Raw genomic sequence first — 26,778 nt, forward strand, 5'->3', positions numbered from 1 at the left:
AGGAGTCAGTTGGCAATCCACAGTGCCAGTTTTGCTGTGAGAAAACAGTGAGACTGTTTGAGAAAACTGTCCTAGTCAGTGTTAGGAGATGGGAAAAGTAGAACTGCAAGCAAGATTTATCTAGAATTTTAAGTGTACACAGTGTGAGCTGTGGAGAGAACCATAGACATAATGTGAAAAAGCAACAACAGCCACCCACAAAACCACTCAGACAATGAGAAAAAGTGAGCACAGACATAAAGGTGGGGGAATAGGAGCCATCTAGGAATGAGGTTCCTCAGAGCCATGTCTGAGCAGACCTCTGTGAAGGGGTTTAAAATCAGGAGAGAGAATGGCCTATGGAAACACCTTCATGTGCCTTCTGCAGAATAAACAAAATGTATTCAAGAATCCAGTATCCTGTTTTGCACTGACCATTAATGCCAGGGACAAAGCAGGCTGGTTTCTTCTGTGTTGACTCTCCTGGTGTTTGAAGTGCTAAGCTGTGTTGCTCTCTGTGTGTTCTGGGCAAAGCAATGATGACACCTTCCCTGAGTAAGCAACAGGGGAAAAAGGCTGCAGTTTTATCCCAGATTGGTAGATCTGTATTGTCCAAATGTTCAGTGTGTTTCTGTTATTTTAAAAAATTCAAAAACAGCTTGACGTGTTCTGAGGGCAGGAGAGAATGTTGGCTATCTGCTTCCTCTCAAATATTGTGTGATGGCATCTCTGGTTTTGATTTGTAATCATTTACAAGTGGTAGATACTCAAAACTATGTAAGAAATTTCTAAATGAAGTTAGTTTGAAGCTACAGGTTCATTGCACAGCCAAACCTCTACCTTTAATGTCCTTTCACACAGTGGCTGCTGGGGAAGGAATGATTTTTTAAGGACTAGTAGAATCACTGGATTGTGTATCTGCATTCTGACCTAGCTCCATTACACTCACTAAATAATTGTTGACAAGTTCAAGCTCTGTAACTAGAGGGTTATGGCTTTGCTAAATGCCATGAGTCAAGGTATGTTCATGGACAAGGAACATGACCCTAATGGAAAAGTACGAGACTACCAAAGTGGCAGTAAATCGTAGTGGGAGCTCTCTTTTGGTTGTATCTCTCTTAGAGGCTTGATGCTGCTAGGGATCAGAATACTGTGGTGTATGGGGCCCTTTCTTGGGTCATGGAATTGCATGAACCTGTACTGGGATGGCTGTTCCAACTGAGTGCTGCCCAGTGCAGATGCCCAGGCAGCAGTCTCTCCAAAGGATGTAAAATCTGTGTGACCAGCTTCACTGTTCACCTTCTTTTTCCTCTGTCTGCCTTGTTAGACTTTGCATCTCTGTCCTGTCAGTATTTATCTAAATAAATATTTTCTTCTGTAATGAGCCTGTTTGACCTTCTGAAGGTGTACTTTGAATTCTTGCCCCTGTGTGCCACACTGGTTCTGAGCTGGGTGAACCACATTCCTGTGTTGATTGGAGGGGATGCGTTCCTGACACGCAGCTGGGGGATGCTGCTGCTTAGGAAAGGCCCTTGGAGCAGAAGTGGGTGCCCTGGTGGCACCACCTTTCCTGCAGTGCAGCACTGTGGCCTGGTTTTGCATCTGATCCCTTGTTCCAGGTACAGAGGGCTCCTCACCCATCTTGCAGTAGGCTGCAGAGAGGGAGAGAGTCCATAGTGCTGTGCCAAAAAACCCAAGTGATAGTGTGAGCAGCAGGGTCTCTCCAGCCTGCTACAGTTCCACAGCATTTGTGCTCCTTTGCTCTTGGTTACAGTTGGACCTTATCGAACCAGGCTCTCAAATCTGAAAGTAATTTGGAGCATGTGACAAATTGCAGGACTTTTTAATTTAATTTTTTTTCTAGGAGTGTGTTTAGGCCTCTCTCCTTTCGCTTCAACAATTGAGGGTGTTGGTTGCTTCCTCATGTTTGTGTAAGAAAAGCTTTTTATAGTCCGTTTTTCCAGTTGGCGTGTGTACTTCCTCCACTGTAGTGTAACACATCATTCTTCCCACTCCCTCCCAGCCTCTGAAGCTAATGGGAGACCTTCAGGGTTGTTTTATTTGCAATAAAAATGGAACTGTGGGGTTGGGAATGGTCATTGTTCTTGCCTTAAAATGTGTTCTTGAACAAGTTTTGTTTTGTTCTTGGTAAAAGAGAAGGATGTAAGGTAGCAAGAAATAATCAGCTGTGTTTAGTTTAGTTTATAGGACATTTAGTTTGAAGTGAACATCTTTTGCTCAATTTTTGTTTACCTGAAAATCTCTCAAGAAAAGCAAGTTTGTCAGAAACATGAATGGAAGTGGGCTGCATTTCTTTTTATTGACAACATTCTTAATGTAATCCCAAATGTGAAGAATTTTTTGAGTATCATCCATCCCAACTTCCACGAGGTAGCAGCTGGAGTGAGGGCAGTCCATCCATTATTTTGCCCTGTAATGGTGAGTCTGGCACACTGACAGCACTTGAGCCTTGCAAATTTGGAGCTGTGCTGGAGGTGTTTCCTTGATGTAACGTCAGTTACACAAAAAAGGAAGGTAGCATGGCCACTTTGCTATCATTGGCTGACAGAGTCCTGTCCCTGGTCAGGACAGTGCGCACTGCATCCTGCCTAGGGACAGTACAGCACCTGGTTTGTCACAGCTTCACTCCTGCTCGCTGGTTATTTTTATCACCATTTATCCAGGAGTGTTACTTAGCCCCAGAATAAAATTAGTAATATTTAATGTGGAAGCCCTTTTTCTCTTGTCTATGACAGATAGATAATTGAGAATATCTACTGGGAGTGCCCTTTATTTCTAGTGATTTGGATGCTATTTCTCGAGAAAGATTATGTTTTAGAACTATTTTTTCAATTTTAAATATTTTTTGTATATAATCTTGCAAGGTTTTCCAACACTAATGAACACAGTCTAGGTCCTTCAGCAGAGGGGCATGTGCAGACATGGCCCCTGTGGATTGAACTGCCTCACTGCTTCAGATCTTCACTGGTTTTAGCCTCTATATATGCCTTTGTTTTTTCCAAATGTCTAGTTCTAAGGTGGCATCGTAACCAACCCAGTCAAGGCAGGAATTCACTCTTTTCCCATATACTAGCTTCACTGTAAGTTTGCAGAAAAAAAATGGACCTGAGAATCCTTGCAGCTTTAATCTTATGGGATGTCTAAGGTCCTGACAGGTAGTTTTTTAGCTACTTTTGTATTCTGCAATTTCTCAATGAAAATAACATTTTAAAGGTATTTGCTTCTTTTATTGCTCCACTGCTAAATAATTGAAATCAGCACTTAGCATTTAATTATAGTGATTTTTTAATCATAAATATTGTATAGTGCCTGATGGTGTAATTGGGCATTTTTATAATAAGCCTCTATTTTTAAAACAAGGGGGAAATCTCTGAAATTCATGCCTTCATGCTTGTGCCCATTAAATGTGGTTATCATTATCTAGTGACGACATATGTTCTTCCTAACTAGGATTCTCTTCTCTTTCATGCTGATGCTATCTCCATGCTAGATTGTTCCTGTTCCTGGTAGCACCCCAGGGCAGTAGTGAGAAGTAAATGTGTCCCATGTGGCCGCTTAGACAGCAGCTTTGGGCGTGGGAGATGGGAGAGGAAAGACAATGGGGTGCAGAGACAGTGGGATCTGTGTGCCCTCACTGTCCCAGAAGCAGGGCAAGCAGAGGGGGAGCAGGGCTGTAGCCTTCTGTGCTGTCAGGCTGGTTGGCAGTAACGTGGGAGTGCTGCGGTGGGACAGGCTGCAGTTATTTGTTATGCCATGCGGGAGGAAGGAGCCAGGGAGGAACTGCGACTGAGTCACCCGCTCTTCCTGGAGCGCCTCCTGGGGTGGTGCTGCTACAAGCAGCCCAGTGCAAGACTCAGCCTGAAGGCTCCAGCGAGCTGATTGCAAATATTTTGCAGAAGTCTTATTTTCTGGTAATTACTTTAACATGATTCAGTGTTTTCTCTTTTGTCTGATCTTGTTATGAGCCTTCTTGCCTGATCCTTTGCCCGCTGTCGTGGGAGCAGGGCAAGCGTTCCCACAGCACGTGTGCCGTTCCTGCTGTCTTTGGCCTCTCGGGTTCAGTGGCTGTGAGTAGGTGCTATTCAGTACAGCCAACCAAAGATATGTCCTTTTGGAAAAATGCCTGATCCTGGGCATGCTCCTGTGAAGCCTTTGAAACTACTGAGTTGTTTCAGATAGTGACGTCAGAGCAGTTCGTAGAATTGGGGTCCAGGTACTGTTTGCCAGTTCACGTTTGTAGTGATTCATGAAATTAGAGCTCCTGTGGAAGCCTAGAACCTTGCTTCTGGGGCAAATGTTGTATATGAACTGAGTCCAAAGCACCCAGTCTTCAACAGATACATGAAAAATGGCTAGGATTTAGGTGCCAGTGGGTCACCAGCAGTGTTACTGGAGACTAATAATAACAGTGAACAGACTCATTCCATTCCCAGTTCTCTAGGGTTTTAGAAATCCAGCAGAACCAGCAAAATACCTAAAGCCCAGCCACTGAAACCCAGCCAAGTTTTGTGAAGATTACAATGGTAACTTCAAATAAATATAAATTGTGCTCTTTAAATGTACGGTTTATTTTAAAACTGCTATTTTGCCAAACCATAAATGTACCCACTAACTAAACCAAGAAATAACCAAGGTTGAGAAATCTAAGATTGTAAAGTTTAGAAAAAGCCTTTCTGATATATTTAATGCTTTTGTTTAACCATGTGATTTACATTTAATCCTAGACTAATTAATACGTACATATCTTTAGAGCAGACCAAACACTTCTCACAAGCAACTGACTGGTTTGTGTTATCATGTTTGTTCAATGACGGTGGAGGGAGAGAGGTGTAGAGTATAACTCACTTGCATAATCTTTTGCAAGTAGTAGAAAAAAATCTGTCTCACAATATAGCTACAAGAAATACATGGGTGCTCATAATTCATATTATCCCATAAAATTTGGAAGAGCAAATAAAGGTAATTTATGTGTAAAACCTCATCCATGAAGAATTTATTGCCATAGTAGGTATAATATACTTTGGCACAGTCTTCTTCCGTGCAACTAGTACTTGCAGATTTGAGAAAGGAACATACCAGAGATTTGCAGGTTAAACTGTTGTCTGGTTTTATATAAAGCACATATAATTAAGACTTTGCTCTTTTGAGAAAGCTGAAGCCTTTTGGTAAGTTAATGTGCCATGGCTGTTGACAATGTGTTTGAACATCTTCACTGTGCAAGGAATCTCTTTAAAATCAGTGTTAGTTTAGTGGTGCTACCTTTGTGTAAGTATTGATGTTTGTAGATATTTTGAACCTTACAGGGAACTGAGCAAACTGCAGAAGTGCATTCCTACAAAACATTTTACTTTTGCAGTATCTAAAAATGAGTATGTGCTTTGCAGAAGTTGTTTGCTAGTCATGTTGTGAAGCCCAGACCTTACTGTTCTTGTGAGGACTGCACTGGGACATGTGGCCTCATCTTTCTCTCTGCACTTGAGCAAAACTGCCAGGTACAGGTCCTGGGATGCATCCATCTCATTGCCAATTTGACTTGGGCATGTGGTGGCCAAAGTGAGGCCAAGGCAAGGCTGTGGTTACGTTGCAGTGCTGTCATGCACAGTCTCAGGGAGATGTCAGCACTGTTCTCCTCAGTGCTTGGGTGGCTCATGCAGCTGGACAAAGATATATTTCCTTTTGTTCCTGCTGTTAGACTCTGATTTCTGTTTTCTTTTGAGATTACATTGTGCACATATGCTTTTATAGTTGCTGCCTGTCTTTGACCCAAACTTCCATGGAAGTTAATGACATTAAATGAAAATCAAGGCAACCCATTGCCACTCCAAGATTTCTGCATCATACAAATTAAGCTTAAGATAGGGAAGGATTTGTTGTACCATATAATATGCCATTTAAATGCATGTAGCTGGGAATGGAGAGAAGCAGCTCCTAGTATGATATATGAGGGATTTTGGCCTACATCAGCAAGGGGAGCTACCGGGCATATAGCTATAAAAATGGAGCAGAGTTCTTAAACATTGATGCAGAGCAGACAGGACCTTTAAAATTCTTCCCTGAAAGGTACACAGTGGTGTTGGGCAGCAGTCTGCTAGGCTTGGATTGTAAAAGAACATTATCAATTCCTCTGGGATTTTAACTGTTAATTCCAGGAAGTCTAGGTGTTTCAGGAAGTGCTGTTCAAATACGCTATTTCTTCCGGATGTAGATCCTTGGACAGTACACTTACACTTAGCCTTTTCTCTGTTGGCTTACTCTGCAGGAGAAATCCCAAACTATTGAGAGCAAAGATAACTTCCTGTGCCAGGTGTATTGGCTGGAATTATCTCTGTTGTAAAAAGAAATAACTTTTCTCTTGAAAGTGACATGAGATTTTTGACATAGGGTGAAGATTTATCTCATCAAGGATGTCACTCTGCCACTAAGAAAAGCTCATTGGACTCATATCAGAAGTACTGTGTTCAGTTCTCTGCTTTTCCAGATGGATTTAGTGGAGTTACAGATCAGAAAATGGCAACTGAAACAATTTGGGGAAATGGAACAACTGTCGTATGAGGAGAGATTGAAAAGTCTGGTACTCTTCAGTTTAGATAAAGACAGGTATTTAATGTTGAGATTTACAAAATCATGAAAGTGATGAAAAAGCCAGATGAGAAACTGTTGCCCTTCAAATCCTGCAATGTAAGAACTGGATGGCACTCAGTGAAGGTAGTAGGAGATCAGGTTTAAAGCAAAGAAAAGAAAATAGTCCTTCATGTTCTGGAACTCCAGGCAGCGAATTTTTTTGCCCTGGTAGGTAGCAAAGGCAAGGATGCCATAAGATTCAAAAGAGATCAGACGATTTCATAGGCAGAAACAGAACTGCAAATGGAAAGTTGTGTACCCTGTAATATCATTGTGCATGGTGGGCACGGGGGGCAGGAGGAAGTGACCACAAAAGCAACCAGGCTTCTGTCTTTTTTCCTAAACAGTGTCTCTAAATAGCATGGCACTGGTGAAAGTCAGGCCAGATGGGACCAATCATCCGACCTTGCAGGGTATTTTTTTCTGCCATACAGTACCACACCATGTTCTGCTTTGAGAGGGTTTTATTGTTAGTGCATTGAATTCTCATAAGGATAATCAAGAAAAAAATACTCCATTGTTGATACCTGAAATATTAATGAATTTTAAAGTCTGATCCACTGATAGTCAAATGCCTGCCTGTTACTGTGCATGTCACTAACATGGCATTTGTTTGGAAAATGTACAACTTGGAAAATGAATTTTAAGTTTGTGTGTTTATTTTTCTTGGCAGTAAGTTTTGGTTATCTCAGAAGGGAAAAGCTATCCAGGTGCAGTGAAGCTGTGTGGTGCCATGAGTGCTCTGGCAGGAAGGTATGCAGGACAAGTATGCAGGGAGCTGGATCAGGGTAGTTTCTTCATGCTCCATCCAGTATTGTGTGCTACTGAGATGTCTTTGTGCTAGTTCTGAGTAGGCCAAGTTGGGCCAATGAATCAACAGGGACTTAGACCCAAGCACATCCACAGATCAGGGACCCAGAATTCAGGTCATGGTCCCTATTCCAGGCACTGGCCTTTAATGACACCTCAAAGCTGGGATGGCATCCCTGCAGGTTGGAGCATCCTCTCCAAGCACCCAGTTCCGTGCCTGCCCAACTCCCCCATAGGCTTCAGGCTGCTACTTCTTTAATAGCAGCTCACTCCTTTGTTACATCTGTAGCATTTGGAGGAGACCTGCAAAGAAAGGGGGAAGAAAATTCACTATTTCACCCACATATAGGTCGCAGAAATGTTCTGTAATATGTGTTTGGGTGGAGGTTTTTTGTAAAAGATATTGTCTTCTGTATGCTTTTTTTTTTCCCCTTGATAACATTAAGTGTATTAACAAAAACATTATTTGCTGTAATCAAACAATATGGGCTTTGTTCATATGGAGGCTTTTGAATATTATATTTAGCTCTTGTACTCTGGGCACAAGCTTTTAGCAGGGATACTTACACCAGCCATAGACTGTATGAGTGCAGCTCAGGTCAGCTCATTGTGTCTGTGGAAACTGGCGGTGCTCTGCTGCTGATGACAAATCCACCATAAACAAATCCTCACTCATGGTCTCAGGTGTGTGACTGGGAAACACGTTTGGCTTTTAATCAAAAGAAATGGAGTGTTTGGTTCTTAGGAATATCTTTTCTCTTGTTTCAATGAAGTAAATGTAAACGCAAATAAAGAGCTTAAAGCAGTCTGACTAAAGCCTCAGCTAATTGAGCTTTGGTTCTGTGAGAATTTGGATGTCATCATCCTTTTGTTTTCCACTTTTCTGGGGAAGTACTTCAGCTATACGGCAAAAATAAACAAAAGAAACCTTTTAAATCTTCACACTTAAATACATTTGTGAATATTTTTAGTTACTGTTTACTCCTTGCAAATTTATCTTGGTCTGAAAAAATGATTCAGACTAATTGTTTTCCTAACAAAGATTTGACCTTCATCTTTATACACGGCTTCACTATTCTTCCTATCAGCCTTTAGTTCAAAGCAGCACTGCGAAGCACGCGGGCAAAAACCAGTTCCATTGTGTAAAATAGAAATGTGTGTTTTATATCACAGGACTTTAGAGAACAATGCAAAGGTCAATTGTGTTGCTTGCTCTCCTGTCACATGATGTGGGTGTGTATATGAATGCATCCCTGGAATTCCACTGTGGGATCTGCATCTTTGAAGCTGATGCTAAAATTACTGCCGAGGCTCTTCCAAAGGCGGATACTGATAGAAGATTCAATGAAATCGAAGGTCGCCAGTCTGGTAGGCGTTGAAAGATACCTGGCTATGATACTATTTCTGATTTAATAATGCGAATGGGAGGCTAGCCCTTTGTAATAATTAGGACTAATTACTGAAGAGGTGTTGACAGATGGGCTAAGAGGAAACAAACTGCCTTTATCCAGTGGCTTAGAGTCAGATTACTAGTCTTGTGTTATCTGTTTCTCAGAAAGTAGAAGCTTCAATCATTCACTAAGTCTTCAAAGGGGAAAGGGATCCTAACAATATACAGGATTTGGGATGAAGCTATGAAATAAGTCTTTGAGTCAAAATGGCTAAATTAATCTCCTTTCCGTAAATTATCATACTTTTAAAGTTTGAGTTACAGATGGAGAATCTGATTGAAGTACTGAAAAATATGTGAAATCAGTATTGATGACTGTCCTGTCGCTGCTTCTGCTCATGGATTAGTCTAAGATTGGTTCCTTGCTGTTAATTATATTAATATAAATTCTTTGATTCCTTCTTATGCCATGCTTGCTATCCAGCTGACATGGAGACAAGAGAAAGTAGTAGGTACTCTTTCATTCAGTGTTTGGTTTATGCAGATGTCATATCAGAAAATACATCTGCTGAAGTTAATTATAGTTATTTACCTTTTTAGGAAACAAGATCATGCATATTCTAGGAAGAAAACAATATATTACAATACAATTACATTTACTGAGAATGACGTAGGATTTCCTTAAAGAGGATTTCTTCTCTCCTTTTGAATGTAGTGTCCATCCAGCACATCTGCATGAAGTAGACACAATTGTCCAGTGTGAATGGAGTTAACAAAGACATTCAGGGATTAATGCTTTGTCACCAGAATGAGCACTCAGTGTGACTTACTTTAGGCAAATGATTTAAAAGTCTAGCCACCCTCCATCTTCTCAAATGACTTTTAAGTGCTTTTCTCCCCACTCTCCACCATATATAGAACCTGGTTTTCTTAGAAACGTGATAAATGTGGTTGCATTCGATAGCACTTATAAACAGAGGTAGCTTTCAATTATTTATTTACTTTTAACAAAAGGGGCCATTTAATTAATGTTTAAATATTTATAACAGTTTTATTGTGCTGTAAAATCGGTTATACTTTGATCTAGATTTTCTGGTTTGAGATAATAGGGTTGGTAAAAGTTTTCCTAATGAATTTGGTCAGAACATGACATAATCTGATTATCTGACGAAAGATTGACACTTCAGTTCCTGCCAGTGTAAAAGCGCAGTACAATGGGGGCTGTTGAACACAAATTCAAAGGCTGGGAGTTCAAGTTCAGGTACGGCAGAATTGTTCAAAGTTTCAAATTAATGCGGTGAAACAGTGTTGCGTTTTTCACTACATTTTGGTCAGGAGTAATTTGTAGTGGAGTGGAGTGAAACTTGAAGTTAAATGTGTGAACTGCAATACCAGTCTAACTTTGTATTAATAAATAGTAGGTAGTGTTACTTGTTAAAACATGGAGAAACTAACTGGTCAGAACCTGACAGACACGGGAAACAGTACCAGAAACTGGGAATGAAGCGTCATCAGGATTCAACCTGTTAAATGTGGAACCAGTTTTTTATCAATATCCCTCACATTTTAACAATCTTACTGTTTAATATAGGAGCAAATGCTCATATGCTTGGGGATGAACATATTTAATTAATACATCCTACATGCTTATGTAAAATAGATGTAGATTTGTGTGATCAAACTGGCATGAAAGAACAGTAAGATCTAAAATGTAAGCTTAGCCTAAACTGTTAAAATAAACATTAATTTTTTCATTTGATATTCAGTTAATATTTGCTTTGTAAATGTTATTGCTGTTTGCAGTGCAATTATAGTGATCCCTACTAGAGTTCTTGCACTAAGTTGCTTTCCAGTAACTTGATTTATCCAAATACTTACACTGTATGGAATAGAAATCCTAGTAGACAAATGACACATACTATTAATAATTAAGCTTGAATTTTGGGGGATATTTCATAACATAAAAATACTTAACAATTTGTTATTTTGAGTCATATATTTAAAAGTGGTGTACATAACATTAAGTCTTTCCTTTTTTTTCAATGCTGAAGGGGTTCTTGGAGAAAGTAAAGTGTTCAGTACCAAATGTGGTTGTCTTTACTGAAATGCAGTTTGTTTTTGACCTTGAGAAGATTTTTTCTGACCTGAATAAGGATTTAAAGCTTTAATCTAATGAATCAATACAGACTGTCCACATTGCTTTGTTTCTTAAAATACCATGTGGCATGTGAATCTCAGTGTCCCTGGGAAGGGACCGTCTGCCTGAAGCCAGTGAGCAGAGTCCTAATCCCAGTTCTAGGGACTGTGCCACCTTGGGAGGTCACTTACTGTCCCTGCCACAGCTTCTCCATCTCCAGAGAAGGCCGTGCAGTAACACTGGTCTCGGAGATGTGTTGTAGTTTACACAGAAGCAGAAAGCTCCCAAGGAGAAAATGCTTTATGAAATACTGGTGTAATGCACAGACCCTGCAAACCCTTCCTTGTTTGAGCAGTCTCACCAGTATCATCTGGTAGTTTGGACAGGCATAGACCAGATCCAAAATTTCAATTTCAAAATACTGGTCACAAATAGGAATTGCCCTTGGTTATTTAATATTCCTGCTGTGTTTATGTCAATTTATCTTGTTTGCTATTTGTAGCATTAAAGTATATTTTTAAACTGATATGAAACAAATTACAATATAAACATGGGGGTAGGAAATACATAGGAAATATTCTGATAGAAATACATCTCCCACCGTATGCTGGTGAAGTATGTAGCCTGTTCAGCTAATTGCAGAGTCTTTTTTCTTCTTTGAATGAGTATGTATTTTGTGAATGTATTTTGTACTTGTCTTTTTAATTCTACGAAATGTAAACTGTGTCATTAAAGTAAAAGAAATATTTTGGGAAGCACTGTCAGAGCCCAGCTTGCAGTGCAGTTTAATTTAATTGCCTACCTCTGCACGGCGTCTCTCCCCTGGTGAGGCGTACACAGTACAGGGTGTTCCATAAGCAGAAGGAAGCGTGCAGCCAGGAACACAAGCTGAAGTTTTAAAAGTACATGAAGAGTAGATTGCTTCATTGTGTCTTCATAAAGTGTCACTTCTCACTATCTCCTCCCACCAAATAAGCAAGAACTGCCAACTTAGGGGCATTCATATTAAAAAAAAATTAAGAATTGAAGACTTCTGACTATAAATAATAGTCACTTTTACTTCAGGTATGGCCAAAGCAAAATAAAATACAACATTACTAACTCTGTGTGTAATAAAATAGTTGACTGTATTTCTTTTATCAGAGTTTAGTCCAAATATAATATTTATAGAGTAATAAAATAATGAATATACTTTTAAAATAATTGAATCAAAGGTGACTTGATGAAAAATTAAAATGCAGTGGCTTTTAAACTTAGGAAGATACTGAATTAATTTAATTTTAAGATTGCTATGAAAATGGAATTTGGTCATTTTCTCCCTTATTGTTGACTGTATCAAGCCAGATCCTGAGCAGACCTTAGTGTTCATGGAAACAGCTCCGTTTCTAGCAGCTCTGGACATGGTCCTCTACATCAGGACCAAAGTCATTTTAGAAGTATAAATTCATTTACTATTGGTTCTATTTTATTATGTAATATCATGTCACATATACTTTTCCTTAATTCTGAAAACTTTTGTTATATTTCACACTTTGAAGAAAAAAGTATAGAAGACAAAATGTCATCTGATTTGTGCTGTGTTTCATGTTCCTATGCCCTGTGGGAGGAAAGGAAAAGTAATAGAACAGGCAAATAAATAAACATGATGTTGAAACTGGCATGACAGTTTCTGCTCTTGCACAAAGGAACTGCAATCAATTTATTGTCTTCATTGGTCAAGTGCCAGAATAACAGTATAATATTATACAAGAGTAGATTAATTAAAGTGTAATTAGAATGGAATAAATTAAACAATCATAAAAGTTTGTCATGGGAAAAATATGTGTTTAGAATTAATTAGTTTTCAAATAAAGTGATATTTTAATTGCTCAGAGTTACAGAATCCTTAATTGCAGATATATAATTCTGGCCTAAATAACCTCAGTTGCTGTAACAACTTGATATATTTCTTCTCTGTCAATTCTTTTTAATAGTTTGTTACCAAACAAGATTATTGCCGGAATGTCTACAAAAATGTCTGGAAGACGTTTAATTAAGCTCATGCTATCTGAGGACATTATTAGCTCTTGGAACCAAAAGATTTGTGGCTGATGCTGCACTATGCAGCACCCCTAATTAAGGAGGATGGGCAGACAGAGCCCTGTGGCTGACAGATTGCTATGCATGGCTGAACTGCAGGCTACTCAAAACAGTCTTTTGATGGTCCTTGGCTCATCAATTTTCTGCTAGATTTCAATGATTTATCACATGTACAAACTTAAATTCATTCTAGGTCTGCTGTTATGGTGAAGAGAGACTTATATAAATCCCTTTTTAAACTTATTTTGTGTGTATATATAAATGCATATTCATATTCTTCAAGTTTTCAAAGTGATTAAGCATTTGTTGTCTTTTGTGTCCTCAGTAATTTTATGCAGAGTTTGTTGTAGAGCTGAACTCCTGTAGGCTTTTATGCTTTCTTTCTCCAAACAAGGCTGGCTGCAGTTCCATCACTGCTGTTTTCCAAGCAATTAATGGTTTCAGAAAGTAAAACAGATGGGTGTCTTTTCCCTCATCTGCAAATTGAACCTGTTTATGAAACACTAGAATTTCATCTGTTTCAGCTGTATTTCACGCTGTATTTTAGGTTCCCTTATTAAAAGCTAGTGAGAGGCAGGGGCTCTCATGATTTCAGACCCCATGTTTTTGGCATAAATATATCCATGATATTTGTCTGTCTCCAAAATGTTTACTTCAGTAAGATTTGCAATGCCCAAAATGTTTAATTGTACTAAGAAAGGTCAACCAGCTGATAGCTGAAGGCTCATATGTCAGAATGAAAGACTGAAAAAAAATTATCAGTCTGACACAGGGGGAGTATTAGAATGATTAATGTTTATGTTAATTTATGGCTTTTACATATTGATTAATAGCTTTTTGTTCCAGTGACCAAAATGTGTAAGTGGCAATGAGATCCATATGCTAACTCGTGTCTTTCAAATGATTATAATCATTCTTAGTTTTGTTCCCATGCTGAAACTATGTTTTCATATAGAAAGTAATTGTTGTACAGTGACTTTTTTAAAAATTGCAGATGGAAGTATTTGAAATTGAACCTCAAGACACAGGCCTGGGTTACAGTATTCTTGAAGGTCATTGACATTTATATGCATTTTTCTTGCAAATTCATTACTTAAAATCTTAATATATTGTGGTTTAGCCTTTTTCAGGTAAGGAATGCTTACAGACAAGAAAGGTGCTAATGCTGGGAGGAGCCATTATCTGAGTGGAAATCATTAAAAACGCGTTGCGTTGCATGGCGGTTATTAGTCATTTTCTCCCCTGCTCCCATAGGATTTCTTGGCATATCACCAGTTGCTGATAAGCAATTTTGTGTGCTATCTGTCCATTGACTAATACAATTAAAATGTGGAAACCTCCATCATTCATTGTCTAAATGTCAAGAGAGAAGGTAATTTTGGGAATCTCCTGAGAAAGGATGAACTCCTAACTTCCCTACAGTCAGTGGGAAATGGAGGTTCTCAAACTGAGACTTTTGAAGTGTTTTTCTGAGCAGGCAGTCATTGTTAGTCATTAGACATGATTTGGTGACTATTTAGAATGAAAGCTCTGACAGTATTTAGTGTTCCCCACCTGTAAGAGGAAGGACTCTTGTCAGCTGTAATGTTGGCTGTGTGGCAACAGGTTTATGATATCAGCTAATGAAGGATTCTGTAAGTAGGTCATATAAATCACTGCATTCTCTTTGACATTGATGTGTTGCTAACTAGCAAGATATACATCACTGTGTTTAATCTCTACTTTTGCAGTGGTAAGTAAATAGTAATATGAAAAATAAGCAATTCAAAAGAAAACATTTTGTTATCCTTACCTCTGAAAATTAAGTGTGCTTTATTAGTACATTTACTGGTTAAATCAAAAATTTCCACTAATTCTCATTTCTCCTTGACATCAATTTCTTGATTTAAAAAATTCTACTGATTTCTAATTTCCACTTGAATTAAATTATTATTTAAATTTGCTTTAAAGAAACCCTAGAAGTATAATACAGTTTCTATCTCAGTTTAGCTCTGAAGATAGAAATGAGAGTTTTAAACTGAAAGCTGCATTGTTATACAACTGACACATGAATTTTCATATATTCTAGGCTCTGACCTTTGCAACTGTTTGTGTAGCACTCCCATATCTCTTGATTGAGCTTCTGCTACTTTTACTTTTGCTAGTGCACATTTCTGTCTTTGCACACAACAGACATACTCTGTGTTTCAGGCAGCTGGGATAAGTATTGTAAAAGCAGGGTGCCTGGCTTTTAGTTTGGAATTTTCACTGTCCCCTAAGTGTTTTGTGTGTGTTATCTTGCTGTAGGACCCAGAAAGGCATTTCTTTGTACTGAATTAGCTGGATTACTTTTCACCTCGGGTGCAAAGAGATTTCTTCAGTCTCACTTCTCTTTGTATTGTTGACTTCCCTGTTTCAGTGTGTTCTGATGTGTTTTTGGTTTGTACATGCAAAATGAAAAGCTGTGCTTAAAAATTTGTCACAACATGTCTGAAGAATTGTTTACCAAATCATATACCTGCTTTCAGACCATCTGTAGCCAATAACCTATAAAAATTTTATTTTGAAGTCAGATGAGGTGAACTTCAGCTCATTCAACTTGCGTGGATTTGTTTGGCATCTCTTTTAATGATGTATGAAAATGTTACTGATTGAATGGGTTCTTGTAGCGCTAAATTCCCGTTCTCTCCTTCTGAGAAGTGCCACAGAACCAGGCAGCATTTTGGGACATCCGGGAATGTGTAAGGTATTTCCAAGTGCTGCAGTGTTCTAGCACAATTCAGTGAGGGCAGTCAGGCGCTCTGGGACCCTCGGGCTCTGCCGAGGCTGTTGAGCCATGAGGAAAGGCCACAGCACTCCCAGCCCTGCTATGGGGCATTGCTTGGGCTCAGAGTAGTCTGTGGTTTCACCACTGAGAAACCTCGATGTCTGCAGTGGTTGGAGGCTGGAAACGTGGGAATTTTGCTTTTGGAAAGCTCATACTGCAAGGGCTGCCCACTAGATTTTAATGGAGAAGATTGCAAATGTAGTGGAACAAACAAAATTGTTTGAAATTAACTTGAAGGAGGCTGTTACTTGCACTGACTGCCTCTGCAGTTGCAGCTCAGGACCCACTTCCTAAACACACTCATGCACTAGAGCACCAAGTGCTGTGACACAGGGCAGAGTTTGTCAGGGGGTGCAGGTAGGTACAGAACTGCAGGTTAAAAAGGGGCTTTTGTGTGAATGAAAGAGCCTGGAAAGGGGGAAGAACAATTTAGTCACATCTTTCTCAACTCATTCTTTGCTCTGATTTTTCCTTTGGGAGGGTGGCACCTGGTTGACTGGGAATTGTCAAAAAATAACAGGGATTTCATGTTATCTGTTTGTGAGCACACCTGGATGTGTTGGATATTTTGCAGTAGTAATTATGTCTGCACACCTGCTGGTTGCAGTCCCAAATCAGTTTGCCAGACATGCCTAGGGAGATTTATTTCTCCTATACCTGAAAAAGCTCTTTTACCACTGAGGTTTTACTGCTCTAAATAAGCCTAAAGAAAAATAGAAGAGGATTTTTTCCTGTCTTTGCTTGAGCTGTTGGTATCTCAAAATGAACTGTGGAGTTTGTTGGGGGAGGAGGGTGTTTGGATAATATTTTAATAGCAATTTGTTTTTGCTTCAATGTGTGATAGAAATACAAGTGACAGGAGTGGGAACAAGAGAATTGCTGAATTCTGCTGGAATTTTTCCTGTGGGAATCTGTTAATGTTTTTAATTCTCTGAGAGATTTTTCTAAGGTAATCCTTTTGACATTTACATATTTTAAATGACTCTCATTAAATAAAAGCTTAACTTTTTTATATCAAATGCTGAAGTGATGATACTGAAATACCACTGCATAGAAATTCAAATGGTTTAAGGATTATTCTAATTGCAACCTAAGCAAAGTAAGATTTGTGAGGGATATTAGTAGTGAATTGTTCTTTAAAATAATGTAATTTTGAAGGAAATTCAATTGTTCTGGCATTTAGCTGATGCATTTTCTTAGACAAAACCCTTTTTGGTACCTCATGTGTGGTGTACTCAGCCATTCACTAATTGAAACCCTCATTTGAACAGCTGGGTTTCCACTCCCCACTTGTGTAGCAAACAAGCAAAAGTTGTGCAGGAGCCCAAGGGTTTGCAGTGCACTCTGTGAAAAATGCTTCTCGTTGGCTGTGCCACATCAGTGTAGCTCAGCTCCTGAAGGACAATGCTGTTACCAGCACAAGGAAGGCTGAAAGAAATAAGAAGTGGAACATCTTTTTAAAAAACAGAGAGCCTGATGGGGAGGTGTTGTCTCTCTTGCAGGTGATGCTGTCTTGAAGCAAACACTGCCATGAGCAAAATGATTCATGTATTCTTGTCTTTTCACTCCTTTCACAGGAGGCAGAAGGATAATAATGACACAGGGACAAACAGATAGTGTAGCTCAGAAATGCCTTTAAATGAACTTTATTCTGTAGGTTGCACTTTACTTGTTCAAGCCCTTGAGCCAGATTTTGCTCTCAGACCAGACTAAATACTAAGCAAATTCATTTAATTAAATTTGTTGCAGATATCCCCAGTTAACAAGAACAGATTGGTCTCCCTGAGGCTAGATAGAGTTAACAAGAAAATAAATGTTGTGCTAATTAGAGAACTCATTTTTAGACACCTGGGGTGAAACTTTAAAAAGTTCTAGAGATGTAGGATTGAAAATTCATTTGGAAATGAGTCTTAGGCTTCTAAATCACTTAGGCACTTTTGAAAAATTTCCCCAGAGGCTTTAACCATCTCACAGTCATCATATTTAGCATGTTTGTAGCTGTCTGCTTAGCAAAGCACTGTATAGCCATTATCTGTTTGAATCAGAACACCACAATGTACTTCATTATCCCTGTAAGGTAGAGACACTGAGCTACCTGGTGAGTTGAAGGTAGGCTAAGTATCAATTTTTTGAGCATGCCTGTGTGTCAACAGACACAGATTGATGCTTTCTTGGAGTTACTAAAGTACCAGTACCCCAAATTTCCATCTCTTTGCAACTTCATGGGACTTTCTGTAGGTACCTAACAACTTTTTATTAAATCTTTTCCTAAGTGACTTGCCCAAGCTCATGGATAAAAAAGACAGCAAAGATGAAATTTTATAGTTCAGCACGTGCTGGAAGGAAAATGAGACACTAAATACTGTCACACTGCCATTCATCTGCAAATCATGATAGCAAGTAATAAGGACTCAATAAACATTAGATTCAATATTAAGTGTTCACATATATGATTAGCAGAAAAGCAAGGAAAGAACCAGACTCTAAGGAGCAAAAAGTCCCTTCAATAGCTTGCAGTTCAGAAGTGTTTTCAGTAGGTTTTTTTTTTCCTGTAACTGGTCTGAGGATTTTTCTGAAATATCATCCTTGTAAAGACATGCATTAGTAGTGTCTGTTTCATGCCAGGTAAAACCCTTCCCACAGCCATGCACACACTTGCTGTCTGTCAGCAAAAACTTCTGTGTCAGTAATTAGAAAAATGCTATTAAAAACCTGCCTTGTAATCCCAGATAGCCTCTGGGTTGCCTCAGTTCTATTTCCTCGCTCAGTGCAGCGAGCCAGAATTGCTCCACCATGAAGTGGGACCCTGTTCCTCTGACAAGCTCTTAGCTACTCTTTTATTTATCTCGTTCTACAGAGTGTTGTTTGAGGGCACCTGCACTCAGCTGTAGTGCCCCAAAGAGGTGTCCCTTGGTGACAAAGTCCTTGGTCTGACAGGTTCATCACACAGGTGGAGCGTGTTGCAGATGGACTCCTGGGAGCTGCATCTCACCGTGGGAGTGAACCTGCACATCGTGTACATCTGAAAATTTACTCCAGCCTGCCATGAGTCTGGATCATCCTACAACTTCATAAAAGAGATGAGTCAGGGCCCTAAAACACAGAGGGTATCCACTGAGCTCATTATTTTCATACCTAATTACACAGTGCTATTGAGAGAGAACTGCACATTACGCTGAAGAATCCTGTTTCATCACTAGCCCTAAAAGATAATTGCATCTAATTAGAACCTATAGATACCATGGTGATAACTGATCTATAAGCACTCAGGTAGACCTGCAAATGAGGTGCATTAGCAAGTGCATCCATTAAACACAATTTGAAAGCTGGTACTGAGGTGAGATGGCAATGAAAAGTTGGGCTGTTTTGTCATGGAACTCATAGCTCTTGCACTCCCTTCTGATTCTCTGCAATTCTTCTCCTGTGAACCGGCAGGCAGACAAACACCTGCTGATCTTCCCTTTCTGAATTTAGAACACTTTTTGTTTAATGTGGGGCAATATATGTGTGAGTGGGGAAAAATGATGACAGCTGACACCTGCAGTGGCAAAATCTGCCCTTTTCTGTGTAAGATTAGGTCAGAAAGGTAGAAGCAGATATACAAGTGTGGCTAGGAATGCCACAGATCAGGGATCAAACACTTTTCATGGCGAAAATATTTCTTGTAATGGACATTGTAATGCATTTTCCAATGAACTGCAAATTGTACTTCCGGCTGAGTCAGCTGCTGGTTGCCTTGTCTCAGTGCAGGTCTGGAGGGTCATTTGCAACAAGTCAGAACACAGAAAATTTGTCCTCATCCTTCTCTAGTGCTTGTTCACTAATGTGAAGAGAAATACCTGGTGAGGGCCCGAGCAGTGAGGCCTGTGGGGCTCACACAGGCTGTCCCTGTGAGCTCATCAGGAATTGTCCTCTGCATTTCCTGTGTGGGACAGGGCAGCCTGCTCCCCCATATACCGGTCCTGCTCTCTGCTGACTCAGACCACATTTGCCATGAAACTGAAAACATCCATCTCTTGATCCTTTAGAGACTACAAACCCCTTGCATAAAATGTTTAGCACAGTAGTCACTCAGTTAATATGCACTGCATTTTTTTAATCAAGAAACCGTTCTTAGAACCAAAAATTAAAATACTCTGGAGTAATGGGATTCTTGTGTAGAAATTATCATCACTCCATCTCATCGACATGGATGAGGGTATTGAGTCTGTCATCAGTAAATAGGAGGACGACACTAAGCTGGGAGCGTGTGTCCATCTGCTAAAAAGTAGGAGGGCTCTGCAGAGAGACCTGGGATGGTTGGATGGATGGGCAGAGTCCAGTGGGATGAAGTTTAATAAATCCAAGTGCTGAGTCCTGCATTTTGGCCACAATAACCCCTGGAATGTTACAGGCTGGGAAGGTGTGGCTGGCCGGTGCCCAGGCAGAAAGGGACCTGGGGGCACGGATGGACAGCAGGGTGGACATGAGCCAGCAGTGTGCCCTGGTGGCCAAGAAGGCCAATGGGATCCTGGCCTGGATCAGGAATGGTGTGGCCAGGAGGAACAGGGAGGTCGTTCTTGCCCTGGACTCAGCACTGGTGAGGCCACAGCTTGAGTGCAGTGTCCAGTTCTGGCCCCTCAGTTCAGGGAGGATGTGGAGGCGCTTGAGCACATCCAGAGGAGGCAACAAGGCTGGAGAGGGGCTTGGAACACAAATCCTGTGAGGAACAGCTGAGGGAGCTGGGGTTGCTCAGCCTGGAGAAAAGGAGACTCAGGGGTGACATTATCACTCTACAACTCCCTGAAAGGTGGCTGTGGTCAGCTGGGGTTGGGCTCTTTTTCCAGGCAGCAACTGGCAGAATGAGAGGACACAGCCTTAAGTTGCACCAGGGGACATGCAGGTTGGATATTAGGAAAAAGTTTTTTATGGAAAGAATAATCAAGTCCTGGAATTGTCTGCCCGGGGGAGTGGTGGAGTCACCATCCCCGGATGCATTTAAAAAAAAGACTGGATATGGCACTTGGTGCCATGGTCTAGTTGAGGTGTTAGGGCATGGGTTGGACTCGATGGTCTTGAAGGTCTCTTCCAACTTGGTGATTGTGTGATTCTGTGATTATGTGATTCTGTGATCTGGAATTCTTTTCAGTTGATACGTTCACTGTATTGCTTTTTTGAAAAAACACAAAAGTAGTATTTTTCTGGGAGGAAGAGGAAAGACTTAGCCAGGGGGCTAAAGCAGAATGATAAATTGCTTGTCCACTCAAATTAGGGGTGTCAAATTTCTTGTATTTTGTAGCTCTTCCCTTGAGCACAGGGAGAGCAGGTGACCGATTTGGGATTTACAAGTGTGCAAGAGGTGCGTGTGCGTGGCCAGCTCGGCACCTTGCTGAGAGAGGAATGCAGCAAAGAGCAGGTTGGACACCTGCTTCCTCAGCCCACCTTCAGAGGAAATGCTTCACCCTCAAGTGGGTGGCAAATAGAAAGAATGTTCAATAATGAAAATTCAAAGAGGAAAGAGGAGAAGTAAGTGTCCTGCTCAGAATATATTTAAAGTTGTCTCTGTGTTATGTGTGTCTGCTTCTCACCCCCCAGGTCACTGCTCCGATGGCTCTGCCACCTCCGGATCCACAGTTTGTGCTCAGAGGTACCAGTGCTCCAGTCCACGCTCTGCATTTTTCCTGTGGAGGCCCAGAACCTGATATCCCCCTTCTTTTCTCTGGGTAAATACACCAGGATTTCTGGTTATGCTGAGTGTCATATGGTTGTTTCTTGTTCAATGTAAGTGTATTATTTTGACAAAGTGTTTCTGGGGAAAACAGCAGCATTCATGGTTGTGCATGATGGGTGTGTTACTTGTGCATACAGCTTCAGTTTTGAAAACCAACCAAACAACAACAAAGAAGGGAAAAGATCAGACTCTGATCACCTCCATGCAGTGCTCACACTAAAATTATTGCTTTCTACTGCCAGGTCTGAGAATGGGTTTATCCATGTCTGGAACCTGAAAACACACAGAGTGGACACAGCATTGGATGGCCATGGAAGAAAATCTGTCTACTGCGTGGAGACAATGGGTGGTAAAGACAGACTTCTCAGGTTAGCAAAGCGCAAAAACCAGTGAAATTATTCTCGTCTCTGTGATTGAAGGAAAAAAAAGAGGTGGTTGGGGACACAAAGGATTATCTTGATTCTGGAGTCGCTTAAAGTTTTTCCAACACATATGGAAAAGTACTGAAATAAAAAAAGACAGAAAAACTCTAGAATAAAAGGGGGTGTGGAAGATACAATTAATTTCTTTATTATGTATGTTATGACATCATAACTTGGGATCCGTAGTGTCTTTACTGAGAACAGGTAAGGTCTTTGGGTCAAGGAAATGCACTTGGATTTGAAGTTGACAAGCTTTTCACTGCTGGTTCCTGGGGAAGACTGAAAAAAATAATTTATAAATAGAGAGGAGATGGAGAAAAGGGAAGGAAAGACGAGACGAATCAGAGATGGAGAGTGGAAGACTGAAAATGAGCAAGAATGCTGAGTTTCATACTTTTGCTTTGTTGCAAAATACCTTCTGTTCTTGTTTAGCAAGGGAAGGTCAGGAAGATTTGTGTACTTTGGATTAGACAGGTGATCTAGAGTAGATGCCAAAGTGTCTGTATGATTAGGAGGTGTTCTGACATGTTTATCTAGAGAAGACATCTCATAATATACAGTGGAACTCATTAGCATTTATATTTCTTATCTGCTTAAGTACAATTATCAACACTCCCCCCATAAAATTATATTGAATGAGCATTGTTTGTATAATTATAGAGTTTTTCCATACCTCTGTTTTTGCTGTATAACACTTCACATAGCAGTGATGTTTTAGGACAGCATTTACCTGTATTTTATATTTCTCTCTTGTAAAGCTAAATCACAACAATTTCTTGCATTATCACACTGTTTGTATCCAAAGTGCTATAAATGTGACAGTTTGTCAGTCAGCTGAAAGCACTGATGCTGAGGAAGTCCCAATAGTCTGTAGATTTACATCTCCTCTGATTTAGTTTCTTGCTTTTTCAGGTCATACTGCTAATTAAAGTAAGGCATGGGTAAGGGATTTTTGATGACTCCTTGCCCAGGTGGTAACATGAGGACATGTATCCTGTGCTAGGGTAGTTTATGGACTGGAAGCTTCTGCACAGTGCTACTCTGTTCCAGAGCCAGTGGGATCACATAAATCTGCAACAATTCCTGCTGTGTCCTTTGTGTGGCCTCCTCGCTCTTCCTGCCTGGCAGCGCAAAGCCTCTGGGACGGGGCTGTGCCGAGGGGGCTGTGGGAGCTGCGCTCGTACCTCGGTGGCTGCTGCTGCTCTCTGGCCTTGGGTGTTTCAGCCACAGCCTCTCCTTGAGCACTCGCTGCCAGTCCCTTCCACTGTGTCTCCACAGGTGCACAGTCCTAGCAGCCTCTGTGCCCTGCCTGTGGCTGTGGGAAGTTGATCACTGAATGACTGTCACTTTTTATTTATCACTGATGAGGGCTTTGTTGTCTTGCTGTTTGTCTTTCAGCTGTCAACACGTGACATTTCCATTTCATTGCTAGGGTGAATGAGTATTACATGTGTGAATCTTTGGATACTTTTGTTTCCTTTGAAATTAGATTTAATCAATGATAAAATGTAAGTAATTTTTACGGTGTATATGTTCAAATGCTCATGAGACTTTATAAATATATTCTCACATATAAATAGCACAACTCAGCCTGATCAAGCCTCTCTGCACAAGGAAACAGCACGTGTGACTGCAGTGTATCTGACTGGCTCCCAGGCCCTCCCCCTCCCAGGGACAGTTGAACCTCTTGGCCAGTTTCACAGGCGGTAGAAGGGTGGTGGTCTCGGGAACACCGAGCTCCCCCACATTTCAGGGAACACCCAATTAACGGCCCCACAGAAGCTGTTCCAAGCTTGGTCCTTTACTGTCTGTTAAAGACCCAGTTCGAGTTACTGCCCTGCAGGCAGCCAGGCTTCCTCAGACTGCAGCTCATGGATAACTTGTTTTACTGTAACAGTCAGGGGCGCGACCAGAGGATCTGCTTGTGGGATTTAGCAGAGGGACGGACTTCAGTGACGGATTCTGTCTTCACGGAGCATGTGGGATTCTGCAGATGCTCTCTGTTAAAGGTGGCACAGGGACGCTGGCTAATGGCCATGGCAGCCAGAAGTGTGGAGGAGGTAGGAAGTGTCTCTTTCTCTGTGCTTGAGAGGTTGCTTTTGGTACTGAAATGACATAGTTCAGGAGGGGAAACATTGAATTCTCTGCTAAGGAGCAGGCAGCACAAGAAACCTTTGGAGGTTTTAATCACTAATTTTACTGCCACAAGAATGACTGAATTATATAACTCATGATTTAATAACAAGGATACCACCACTTGAATGTCTGACATTTAAGTATTTCCAGCTGCTGCTGACCTTTACATACAGAAGTTTTGAAAACTCTTCTGGTGCTGCTGAATACTGGGAACAAGAGTCCTTCTGGGGAACTAATGGTCAGCAGGTCTGTCCTCGGATGGAGGAGCTTATATTCCATCTGAAGCTGAATCGGGTTTGGTGAGAAGAGGGGAGGTGCAGGTGATTTGTAATGCAATTTGTGGTCTTTCACCCCAGGCTAATTCCTTACCTGGAACTGGGGCTGGAAATAGCTGAATTACTATTACCAGCCAGAGGTTTGCTGTGTGTGAGATAATTGCAGGGTCCATTTCAGTTCCTACTGGATAAGTCCACATCTAATGCCACTATCGCAGCACTCACTGACTGACAGCTTTGTTGACAATGTCCACTGCTTTCTTTGTAGAAATTATAGTTTTGTTTTCTACAATGGGATGTTTGAAGACATCACACAAAAATAATATCAAATACTTGACATCAAAATACCAAAATTATGAAAGAAGAAAAAAGTGGCATAAATATGAGAAGAAATATTGTAGCTAAGTGCAAATTGCTGATGAGCACAAAAGTTCACATGCTTTTCTGGAACTATAGGTTGTATATCTTGAAACTGAAATTTGCATGTTTTATACATGAAGTAGTAAGTGCCTGTATTGCAAGAAAATGTGATCTTTTTATTACACAGAAGCTAAGCACATATTTAAGTACTTTGTTGACTCACAGCCAGAATGTTCAGCCTTTTACAGAACTAGATATGCTTGCGGACACAGTCCCATACCTTTTTCTGATCAAACAAAGAACTCCTCCATTTTAAAGCAGTGCTCAGTAATACTTAAGTTAAACAAAATTGACAAGTGCATTCTCGTGTCAGCCGGAGAAGTCCCAGCAATGAAGAATTAAATAATCAACTGACCCAAATAGAAAACGTTCACCCCGGTGTCCCTTACAACTCATCTCTGTTTTATTCTCATTTGTTTGCTTGGGCCCTGCAAGAGGAGAATGATTTGCAGTCTCCTGAGGTAGAAGAGTTCCAGTCTGTGTGTGAACCTTTGCATTAGAACTGTGTCATGTTTCAATAAATTCACATAAGCTCCCATAATATATAGTGCTTCCAAATAGGCAGCACTGTGTGAGACACAGTACATTTGCAGCTTATGATTAAAATTAAGACTTAATAAGTGTTTATGCTTGGCTGGTGTCCAAAAAAAGAGTAATTTTGTCTTAAAGGAGGTTCAGTCCATAAATAATGAGATCTGAACAGGCATTTATTTGTTCATGATTGCATTTAAATCACCAATTATGAGTTACATGCACTTTTCTTGCCAATTTGCCAAAAACATGTTAAAAGCTTTATTAATGTGAAAAAGAGAAAGGGTGTGTTTCCTTGTGGCCAGTTTTAGCCACCCAGGAACACTATTAACCTCAGGCAAAGGCAAATCTTTCTCCTATTAAGCAAAACCAATATAAACACGGAACTTCAAGTTTTAGGTTACAGTTGTCAAAATATGTGAAATAGTATTTATTTCTAAGGCTCAGTTGCCTTTAATGCAGACAGTCTCTGGAACTGTCAGTCCAGCTCAGGCAGCAGCTCATGCCTGCCTGCCTTCTGCACAAAGCTTTTCTCATTGTTTTTCTTTGGCCTTTACAAGCCCAACTGCAGCCCTTGTACCAGTTCATCTGTTTTCAGTCAAGGTAAAGCAAAGAAGGCTTGGTTTTTTCTTTTAACCTGCAGAAGTGCATTTATCACAGCACACTTACCCTTCTTTATTACATGAAAGTTGCAGTTTTGGTCTTGCCTAGGAGGCAATGCCCTTTGGAGAGACAGTGATGAAAGAGGCAAGATGAGGGCAGGTCATCTTCATATTTATAGCCCATTTCCTGCCACAGCTAACTTGGTCATTATGTTGATAGCGAGAAAGTTGACGAGAGAAAAGCATCTTTTGTTAAGAGTGTAGCTCCAAAGAACCAGAATTCCCAGATGATCAAACTTTGGTCTGTTCCCAGGTTTGGTCTGCAGACTGGATGGCTCTTGGCTGTAGTCACTATTCCTCAAATCTGGAAAACAGTTTCCTGCTGTATTGCTCAGTGGCTTTTGAAAGCGTTCTGTGCAGTACACTGTACTCGCAGTCCTAGAGTGCAGCTGGCTTTTGGCAGGCTGGCTGACAGCCTCTAGAAATAGGAAGATGTTCTGGCAAGCTTTGAACTAAAGGTATGGGATTGGAAAGCCATCGCAGCTGCCGTGGTCTTGATTGATGGTTCCCAGAGGAGCCATATTTGTGTAATACCTCATCTCAGATGCTTGAGGAAATTCACACAACTGGGGCTCTCCAGCAGCACTGTTGGGCTCTTGCACGTTCTGGAAGAGCCTAGAGTGGCTGGTGATGCTGGATTTACCAAATGTTTCAAGTAGTTTAATTTTACCACATAATGCAGACCACTGTTTATATAATTAGAAGAAGATATCACCTTGGTGATTAAATATGCATGTGAGAAACAGCAACGTTTCTGGCAGCAGGTTTTTGATACACAA

At 40.5% G+C, this 26,778-nt stretch overlaps 1 protein-coding gene across 1 annotated transcript in view; it reads left to right on the forward strand.

Moving 5' to 3' along the window:
• Positions 1 to 26,778, forward strand: part of GNB1L (G protein subunit beta 1 like) — a 42,685-nt gene that overhangs the window by 4,735 nt on the left and 11,172 nt on the right. Inside the window, 3 exon segments of the mRNA XM_042779839.1 lie at positions 21,418 to 21,545; positions 21,796 to 21,921; positions 23,873 to 24,035. Coding sequence (XP_042635773.1) covers positions 21,430 to 21,545; positions 21,796 to 21,921; positions 23,873 to 24,035 — 405 coding nt within the window. The 5' untranslated portion in view covers positions 21,418 to 21,429.

The sequence above is a fragment of the Catharus ustulatus genome, chromosome 18 (assembly GCF_009819885.2).
Source record: "Catharus ustulatus isolate bCatUst1 chromosome 18, bCatUst1.pri.v2, whole genome shotgun sequence".
In the NCBI taxonomy this organism is placed as follows: Eukaryota; Metazoa; Chordata; class Aves; order Passeriformes; family Turdidae; genus Catharus; species Catharus ustulatus.